The following is a 9974-nucleotide window of genomic DNA, read 5'->3' on the forward strand; positions in this document are numbered from 1 at the left end:
ACGTCCACTGGCTGTACCCTGGGGTTGCCACCTCCCTTACGGGTATGAGTCACTACCCAGCAAGCTGCCCATCTCAGAGACGAGGTTGCATCAACCAAAGCTCATCCCCTCCACGCGTGGCTGTGCCCACTCTCTGCATGTGAGTCACCTTCCTCACGTGATGCCTGTCGTCCCCCAGGTCTTGGGAACACCCCAAGCCCCCAAACCCTGCTGCAGCACCAGGGCCCAGCCCTCAGCCCGCACCCTTCTGGGTTAGAAAACGCCTTTCTTCTGAATGGAAGCCACATGCCCCAGCTGGGATTCTCCAGGCCACCTCACAATGGGACAGTAGGTCTCGGTAACAAGTCAGCAAGCTTTTTCCATGAAGACAATGACCCTTGCCCCAACCAGGGCCAAGGCAGCTACCCCACCTCTCCTCCATGGCCAGCCATTGACGTCACCTCTAGATGGACAAGGTGACATGCAGAATTTTGATGACATGGCCTGAATGACAACACACAGGGCCAGGGCTCCCCAGAGCGCTTCACAAAGGGAGGCCCAGTCCAGGCAGGTGAGAAAGCCAGCTGACTCTTTATTGCTTTGGGGGCAGGGGGCTCAGGAGCTCTTGGTGGGGCGGGTCCGCTTCCTCTTCACCACCACAGGCTTCTGGCTGCGCAGGATGGCGCTGGCCCTGCGGATGGCTGCCTGGAGGGGGTTGGGGCGGGGGCAGAGCAAGGCTCAGCTCACACACTCCACAAGCTGTCCCCTAGGCCCATGCTGGGGGTGGGGAGTAGGTTGAAAGCAAGAATCCATCCCTCTCCAGCCCATATGCAATCAGTCGTGGGAGGCCCTTCCCCGTAGGATAGGCCACCCCCCCAGGCCTGACCCCGAAACCCCAGCTCACCATGCGCAGGTCAGGGCGGTACTTGTTCTTGCGGATCATGTGTCTGATGCTGCTGAGCGTGGCGCGAGCGTTCTTGTTGATGGTGGTCCGCACATAGGAGGTGGCAGGCTTCCGCTGGCCTGGTTGGGGGTCAGGGAGGTCCTGGGGTCAGTCCACCTAACCTGCACCTTTAGCGCAACTCGCAGGTGTGGACCGTCTCACACTAAGAAGCTGAGCACCTTGGGCCCATGGCAGGCGCCTGGGCAGGCCAGCAGGTAGCTGTTTCCCCACCTGTCCATTTAACAGAGGCTCACTCATCACAGAGTACTGAGGACACAGCTTGTCACACTCATAACCCAATTCTGTCCACCACGAAAACACTCCTTTCTCATGCCAGGAAGCTGCTGCTTCAGTTAGGATCTGATCCAGATCTGGCCAGAGCCCACGCTCCTGGCAATGGGTATGAACAACTTCCCAGGAACCCCAGGCCCATCCCCACAGCAGTGGTTAAACATCAGCTTGGCTGACAGGCCCAGCCTCACTCAATCCAGTCCCTTAGTCTAGGAAGGGCCACCCATGTATTCGGCAATCCAAGAGGGGAAAGCTTTCAGGACACCCCAAAACGGGGTCCCCAGGTGCCAAGCAATTGCCTGCTCTCTGGACTACATGTCCCTGAGGCAGGAGGATCACTAGACAAGACTGCGTTTGCTGCTACCATTCAATCAATGGACCCTTGGCTCTGAAGCAATTCCAATTAAGGACCTAAGAAAAACTCACTCTAAAAAAAGAAAACACAGCCCTGGCAAGAACACATGTGAAGCTGGACTCGTCAGTCGCCCCCGACTCCCATGAACACTCAGGGAATCCCTCAAAACGGCCTGCACCTGACAGCAGAACGTATGGAGTGGGGTCCTCAAGACCTCTTCTCTAACCTACACAGGCAGAATGGGAGTCAAATGGCTGCGACCAACCCAGCCTGTCCCCTTCTAAGTGTGGGAGCGAGGGCCCCTCCCCTATTGTGCCTCAATTTTCCCACCTGTGGGATGAAGCCATCCATCGCCACCCTGACTCGCTTTGAGGATTTCATCTGAAAACATCAACCCCGTGCCTTCACTCTCAACCACCACCGGGGAAGTTCAGGTCCTTTTTTGTTTCTCCACTTTACAGGTGAGGACACAGGCTCAGACGCGCGCGGCTCACAGAGAGTGGGCAGAGAGGGAAGCCGGTTGCCAGACCGACACCCTGGCGCCAGGGATGCCCGCCGCAATGGCAGCTATCACTCCTCCTGCCTGACAGTAAAAAATCACAGCTCCCTGCCCCGGGAAACGGGCCGCTCTCTGGCCCAAACCAGACAAAACTCACCGGATCTCCGCTTAATGACCACCACGACGCCTTTGCCGTCGGCGGCCGGCTCCACGCCCACAGTCTTGCGGTGAATCAGCCCGTTGTAGCGGAAGGAATTGCGGGCCTTCAAGTTATTGGGCTCCTGGGAAGGAGGCGGCACAAGGAATCGTGAAGATGGGGCCCGGAGACATGCGAAGGTCCCGCCCGCTGACCCAGAGACAGGGACCCAGGACCCTCCTCCCGCAGGAGCCACGCATCCGGGCCCCACTTACAGTACTGTAGGTCTGCTTATTCCTCTTGATCAGGAAACTGGAGCAGTTCCGCACGACCATCCATTGCAGATGCGCAGACATGGCGGCGGCTGCGGGGAAACGGGCACGTGGAAAGCGTCAGACCCTCAGAACTAAACCTGCGTTGGGCCGGGGGCCCCGCTAGGACAGCAGAGGAAGACAGCGACTGGGAATGTGGGTGAATGGGAGACCCCTGAGGGCAGACAGCGACCTAGAACTCTGTCGGGCGGGACTAAGTGACCTAAGGCGGCGGGACCGAACTCAGGCAGCCGAGACTAACTTCCGGGAGAGTGAGGGGAAAAGAACTTGAGAATTCACAACGACTTCAGGGGGTGGGGCTGGGGTCCGCCAAGCACCCTTGAGGCGCAAGGAGAGAAGGCAGGCACAGGGCTGCGAGGGTGCGGGCGGCGGGCGCGAGATGGCGGCCACACCAGGAATACGGACCCTCACCTCCTCTCTCAGCGGCGACCTGAGACGGAAAGAGGTTGAGAGGGGGCGGGACGACGCCTTTAATACCGCACACGCATTTCCGCTTCCTCTCTGGGCGGGCGCAACGGGAGTTGTCGCTCCCCACCTCCGAGGCGGCTTGATGATGTTCGGCTACTTCCGCCGACCACCGAGGACCGTTCGGAAGTTTTCGGAACTTCACCGCTGGATTTCTGAGTGGCTCCAATTCGAGAGGTCCTGGGACCCACGCCTCATCGTTATCTCTCCGGTATTGCTCACCCAGCCCTTGTCACTGTGATTGGCATATGATGGGCGCTCAACGAACGTTTATGAACGAACTGGTGAATGCGTGAACTATTAAAGCCTAGCCCCGGCACCTTTGGATATTTCCGGTCTTCGTAAGCCCTCGCGGTGATGGCCAATGAGGGCGCCGAGGCCCGCTCGGGCATTTTCGGAACCCTCCGGAAACGCTCTTCGGAGAGGTGTGTCTGTTCGGAAACACTCCGTCTTCATTCGGAATCCCTCGGCTAATCTCGGCAGCCCCCTAGCAGTTCGCCCTTCCCAGAGTTTTCTTGAAATAAAACTTTTGAACTGTTTAAGCCTGGGGACAACCTACACGGAAACTTCTCGCAGACTGCCACCCCAGGGGAGCGCGGATGTCCTCTACAGGAGAGTTGTTTGGAGGGAGGGAGATTTGCATGTGGCTGCTGTTGCTCAAGGATTCTATAGATTTGCCAGTCCTCTTCCCTGCCCTCCACCTGTGCCTCCAGCCTGCAGTGTGCCTGTCACACCCCATCAGCTCCCTGGGAGGTTATGATCCGTTGTCAGGGCCACCCTAAAGGGGCAGGAGCCTTGCCTTATATCTCTCTGTGTCCTCGACCTCACCCACGCGGCATGGTGCTGGGGAGGCCTCGGAGACTCCTGCTGAACAAAAGCAACGAGGGTGCCTGTGTCACCTCCCCAGGGCTCCTTAATTTGTGGTTACACCTGGGAACTCCTTGGGGCAGGGGCCTCGTCTGGTCCATAGGACTATCCATAGGACAGTCGGGGTTCGCCCAGCCTCCTCCACGGGTGCGCTCTGGACCTGATGGGTCTCGTCCGTCTTTGTGCCCTTGGCTTCATTCGCTGGGCATACAGGAGACTCCAGAAGACATGCTCTGAGTAAAGGAAACTCAGCTTCCGCTGAGCCCGGAGCTTCCCCCCTCTTAGACCATCCCGACTGCTGGTTCTCGCGTCCCAGAGCTCCTTGGCGTCTAAGGGCCTTGTCTGATCTGCACTGTCTAATCTGCACTGGCTTCGGGAGGTGGACACTGAGCAGAAACAACGCCACGCCCGGCTCCGAGTGTCCCACGCTGCCACCACTGAAATGCCCTGATTTTTGGCCATGTGTGACCTCCCTGGGTGGCACGGCCCCTGAGGCACCCGTGGCTGTGCGCCTGGCTACCACCGGCGCAGGCCTCTGAGCAATAGCCCCTGCACGGAAACCACGGCCGGGGTCGGTTTGCGCCCAGCCGGGCTCAGGTGACCAGGCGGGAGCTTGGCACACCTGGCGCCGTCCCCTGACCCCGCCCCGGGCCGCACCCCGGAACGCTCTCTCTGGACGCCAGCGGCGGCGGTGCAGGGCCATGGCGGCGGTGCCAGCTGTGTGCGCCTCGCAGGGGACCCCGCCGGGTGCACCGTCCGCGCCGGCCGTCGCGCCCGCACCCGCGGCTGGCCTGGGCCGCTGCCGGATGGCGCTGCTGCTGGCCGTGGCGCTGGACGTGGCAGGCATGGCGGCGCTGTTGACTGGCGTGTTCGCGCAGCTGCAGGTGCGCGGCCGCGACTTCGGGGACCTGCTCATCTACTCGGGCGCGCTGCTGGTGTTCCTGAGCCTGCTGGGCTGGATCCTCTGGTACACCGGCAACATCGAGATCTCGCGCCAGGAGCTGGAGCGCGACTACGGCCTGCGGCCCTCGGCGCTCGCCCGCCTGGCGCGCAAGCTCTCCCGCCGCTGGTCGGCGCCCGCCGCCGCGGGCCAGCGCCCCGCGCCCGGCTCCCGGAGAGCGCGCCGAGCCGCCCGCGCTCCCCCGCCGCCCGCAGGCTCCCGCCGCGTGCGCCTGCAGCTCGCCACGCTCGAGGCCGGGCCCGGGGCGGCGGGCGCGGGCAGCGAGTGAGGCCCAGGTGAGGGGCGGGCGGGGCAGTGCGGGGAGACGGAGGGACCGAGGGAGGGACGGGAATGGAGACAGACGGGGGAGCGATGGACAGATGGAGACACAGAGCGGCCATGGGGAAGTAGAGTCCCAGGGCGGGGTGGAGACCGGGACCGGCAGACTCTGGCGGAGAACCGCAGAGACAGCAGGCCCAGGTGCAGACGTGGGGAAGGTTGTGAGACCCTGCCGCTGGAGATGGGAAGTGTGGGGGCCGAGTCACACAGACCCCCCCGCCCGGGGAGAGCCACACTTGCCCCAACCTCCAGGTGCACCAGGCCCCATTTTTTTGTTTTGTTTTGTTTTGTTTTGTTTTGTTTTGTTGTTGTCGTTTGGAGTTGTTTTGAGACAGGATCTCTCACTGTCACCCAGGCTGGAGTGCAGTGGTGTGATCTCAGCTCACGGCAGCCTCGACCTCCTAGGCTCAAGCAATCCTCCCACCTCAGCCTCCCAAATAGCTGGGAGTACAGGCGTGCACCACCTTGCCGGCCTAATTTTTGTATTTTTAGAAGAGACAGGGTTTTACCATGTGGGCCAGGCTGGTCTCGAACTCCTGAACTCGTGCGATCTGTTCTCCTCAGCCTCCCAAAGTGCTGGGATTACAGGCGTGAGCCACGGAGCCCAGCCCAGGCCCCATTTAATCCTCTCGATGTAACTGGGTCTCCGAGATCACTACTATTACCATCCCCATTCTGCAGTGAAGGAAACTGAAGCTCAGAAAGGCGCCACTTTTGCCCAAGGCCGCACAACACGTAGGCGGAGGAGCTGGGATTCTCCTGACCTGTAGTCCTAGGAAAGGAGGAGTAAGAAGGACCAACTGAGGCAGGAGAAGTGAGGCCACAACACATTCACTCACCTTTCCCCTCTACCTTCTATCTCTTTCCTAAACACACCTTTCCAGCTAGCTGCCTCTGCTCAAAGACCTACTGTGGCTCCCTCTTCACTTTCGGTTAAACCGAAGCACTCACTGGCCTGTGGACCCCCCATATTTTGGCCCTGTTTCTCCTGCCTCTCTGCACTAATGATGTCTCTCAGTCCACAGATGGCCAGTTGGTCCCTGTTCCTGCTCTTCTCTTTACCAGGAGTGCCCTTGGCTGTCTCCACACCGCCCAGAAAACTTCTCACGTGTTTAAGATTTAACTCAATTTCTCTGGCCTTCTCTGGGTCTTCATATTGTCTGAGCGACCTCTCTTGCTGCTTGTATGACCATGTGCTGTGTCTCCGTTGTTACTGTCTCTCCCACCTGACAGGGAGTGCCTTGAGGGTAAGACCTAGGTCCCTAGTGTCCTTGTTCCTAGCGTTACCCAGCAAAAAGTGTGAAATCAGGAAAGGTTGATGGTTGGGTAGGGAGGTGGAAGGATGGATGGATACATGGATGGAAGAATGGATGGCTGGATGGGTGGCTGGGTAGATGGACGGGTGGATGGATGTATGGATGAGTTGTTTGATGGATGGATGGGTGAACGGATGGATGGATGGGTGAACGGATGGATGGATGGGTGAATGGATAGATGGGTGGGTGGATGGATGGGTGAACGGATAGATGGGTGGGTGGATGGATGGGTGAATGGATAGATGAGTGGGCGGTGGATGGGTGAATGCTTGGGTTGGTTGATGCTGAGCTGTGGTTGGATCAACGGCTGGATGGGTTGTTTAATGGGTAGATGTGGGTCGGTGGTGGATTGGTGAATGGACCATGAATGGATATGATTGGGGAGGGAGCCTTGCCTGATAAAGGGACAAGAGCCTTTCCTGATATTTCTCTGTGTCCTCGGCCTCACCCATGCAGCATGGTACTGGGGAGGTCTCAGAGACTCCTACTGAACAAAAGGAATGAGGGTGCCTGTGTCACTTCCCCGGGGCACCTTAACTTGCGGTTACACTTGGGAACTCCTTGGGGCAGGGGCGTCGGCTGGTTCATAGGATTCTCCGTAGGACAGTCGGGGTTCACCCAGCTTGTGCATGCTCTCTGGATAGATAGGTAGATGGTGAATGGGTGGTTGGACAGATGGTTGAGGCTGAGTGATAGGTACACAGATGAGTGGATGAATGCATTTATTGGCACATGGATGGATGGGTGACTGAATCCATCTCTCAGATAGGGGTTTGGTAAAAGAATTATTTTATTTTATTTTATTTTATTTTTTTTTTTTGAGATGGAGTCTCGCTCTGTCGCCCAGGCTGGAGTGCAGTGGCGGGAACTCAGCTCACTGCAAGCTCCGCCTCCCGGGTTCACGCCATTCTCCTGCCTCAGCCTCCCGAGTAGCTGGGACTACAGGCGCCCGCCACTGCGCCCGGCTAATTTTTTTCTATTTTTTAGTAGAGACGGGGTTTCACCATGGTCTCGATCTCCTGACCTTGTGATCCGCCCGCCTCAGCCTCCCAAAGTGCTGGGATTACAGGCGTGAGCCACCACGCCCGGCCAAGAATTAAACTCTACTATCTTAGGACATTTTATGTAGGTAAATAATTAACTTTTTTTTTTTTTTTTTTTGAGACAGTTTCACTCTTGTTGCCCAGGCTGGAGTGCAATGGCACAATCTCGGCTCACTGCAACCTCTGCCTCCCGAGTTCAAGCAATTCTCTTGCTTCAGCCTCCCAAGTAGCTGGGATTATGGGCATGCGCCACCACACTCGGCTAATTTTGTATTTTTAGTAGAGACGGGGTTTCTCCATGTTGGTCAGGCTGGTCTCGAACTCTTAACCTCAGGTGGTCCGCCAGCTTCAGCCACCCAAAGTGCTGGGATTACAGGCATGAACCACCACACCCAGCTAGAATTAACTTTTCTCCTATGCATCCAGAATGCTTTCAGTTATATATTATTCTTTGTGAGATTTGAAGAAGTAGTCACCCCAGTTATACGCTACATGCTGTGGTTCAGTGGAGGAACTGGTGTAAGAAAGCATGAACATCTGTTTGCATAGGTGAAGCGTAAGCTAACACGAAGCTTGACATAAAATGCAAAAGTAAGCACCTGTAGTTACTGTTACTTTTGGAAATCCTGGCTGAGCACAGTGGCTCATGCCTGTAATCCCAGCACTTAGGGAGGCCGAGGTGGGAGAATTGCTTGAACCTGGGAGGCAGAGGCTGCAGGGAGCCAAGATCAAACCACTGCACTCCAGCCTGAGCAGCAGAGCGAGACCCCATCTCAAAAAAAAAAAAAAAAGAAAGAAAAGAAAATCCCTTATGAGGTCAGGCATGGTGGCTCACACCTGTAATTCCAGCACTTTAGGAGGTCGAGGCAGGTGGATCACCTGAGGTCAGGAGTTCGAGACCAACCTGGCAACCATGGCGAAACCCCATCTCTATTAAAAATACAAAAATTAGCCAGGCGTGGTGGTGGACACCTGTAATCCCAGCAACTCGGGAGGCAGAGGTTGCAGTGAACCAAGATCGTGCCACTGCACTCCAGCTTGGGCAACGGAGCGAGACTCCATCTCAAAAAAAAAGAAAAGAAAATCCTTTACGTAGCTTAAACATCTAGCACAGCTGCACAGGCCTCCACTCTTGGAGCCTCCACCAAAGACTCAGACCACACTGACTCGAACGTAGGCCCCACTTACAAGGAAAATGGGCCTATTGAAAACCAAAACTCTTGCTTACTGGGGAAAGCGAGCAGCTTCCAGCACATGAAAGACAGAATCTGAATTTGAGCAGAGGGACCCACAGGTTCTGGCTCTGGTAGCCCCCACAACCTCTGAGACCACCATGAGTAGCCAGGCAGAGCCACCCCCATCGCTCTGTTGTCCAGGCTGGAGTGCAGTGATACAATCACAGCTCACTGTAGCCTCGACCTCCTGGGCTCAAGTGATCCTCCCACCTCAGCCTCCCAAGGAGCTGAGACTACAGGTACCAGAGATGGGGTCTTCCTATGTTATCCAGGCTGGTGTCAAACTCCTGGGCTCAAGTGATCCTCCTGCCTGCAGCCAAAATGCTGGGGTGAGGGTCTGAGATGAGGGCTACCATGCCTGGCCTCCCTCTGCCTCTGTCTTCTCTGTGTCTTCCTGTCTCCCTCTCTCTCAGTCTTTGTCTCTGTGTCTCTGTCTCCCAGGTCTCTTTCTTTATCCCTGTGCTTCTGTCTTTCCCCTTCTGCATGTCTGCGTCTCCCTCTCTCTTTTTTTTTTTTTTTTTTTGAGACGGAGTCTTGCTCTGTCGCCCAGGCTGGAGTGCAGTGGCCAGATCTCGGCTCACTGCAAGCTCCACCTCCCGGGTTCACGCCATTCTCCTGCCTCAGCCTCCCGAGTAGCTGGGACTACAGGCGCCCGCCACCTCGCCCGGCTAGTTTTTTGTAATATTTAGTAGAGACGGGGTTTCACCGTGTTAGCCAGGATGGTCTCGATCTCCTAACCTCGTGATCCACCCGTCTCCGCCTCCCAAAGTGCTGGGATTACAGGCTTGAGCCACCGCGCCCGGCTGTCTCCCTCTCTCTTTTGCATCTCCCCGTTTCTGCCTCTCCCTGGCTTGCACTCCCAGTCTGCTACCCATGGATTCCAGTGCGTTAACGGCACACACGCGTGCACACACTTAGCAAATGGGGGCATGCAGGGACGAAGGAACAAGTGTGTGGGTCCATGTGAGGGGCAAGGGTGGGTGGACGGGGCTCCCTGCCTCTGCCCCCCAGGCAGAGAGCCCGGAACTCAGGGATGGGAAGGGTTCCTGAGCCGTCACTCACTCCACCCTCCCTCCTGCAGACAACCCCTCGGCTCCAGCTGTCAGGACCGGACTGCCGTGTGCAGCTGCCTCTACATCCGTGGCCGGCAGGATGCTCCCTGTCCCCCCTCCCTCCTCACTTGGATAAAAAGCAGATTTGCCTCAGCGCTGCATGTTTGTCTGGGAGAGGGACC

At 57.4% G+C, this 9974-nt stretch overlaps 2 protein-coding genes across 3 annotated transcripts; one reads left to right on the top strand and one right to left on the bottom strand.

Annotated features, from left to right (window-relative positions):
• Positions 1-547: 547 nt before the first annotated feature.
• Positions 548-3533, bottom strand: RPL28 (ribosomal protein L28). 2 transcript variants are annotated; one of them, XM_007998157.3, is made up of 5 exons: positions 2947-3533; positions 2479-2567; positions 2225-2348; positions 884-1002; positions 548-684 (listed from the first exon to the last, which is right to left on the bottom strand). In XM_007998157.3, the coding sequence occupies exons 2-5, from the start codon at positions 2557-2559 to the stop codon at positions 595-597; spliced, it is 414 nt and encodes a 137-aa protein (XP_007996348.1). In that variant the 5' UTR covers positions 2560-2567; positions 2947-3533; the 3' UTR covers positions 548-594. The 2 variants fall into 2 exon arrangements, with proteins under 2 accessions (XP_007996348.1, XP_072872020.1); XM_073015919.1 differs by having other exon boundaries at positions 2941-2975.
• Positions 3534-3649: 116 nt separating this feature from the next.
• On the top strand, positions 3650-9945 carry TMEM238 (transmembrane protein 238). Its single transcript, XM_007998156.3, has 2 exons — positions 3650-5103; positions 9822-9945. Exon 1 carries the CDS (start codon positions 4569-4571, stop codon positions 5094-5096), a length of 528 nt encoding a protein of 175 aa, XP_007996347.1. The 5' UTR covers positions 3650-4568; the 3' UTR covers positions 5097-5103; positions 9822-9945.
• Positions 9946-9974: the final 29 nt, after the last annotated feature.

This window comes from Chlorocebus sabaeus, chromosome 6, assembly GCF_047675955.1.
Source record: "Chlorocebus sabaeus isolate Y175 chromosome 6, mChlSab1.0.hap1, whole genome shotgun sequence".
Classification (NCBI taxonomy): domain Eukaryota; kingdom Metazoa; phylum Chordata; class Mammalia; order Primates; family Cercopithecidae; genus Chlorocebus; species Chlorocebus sabaeus.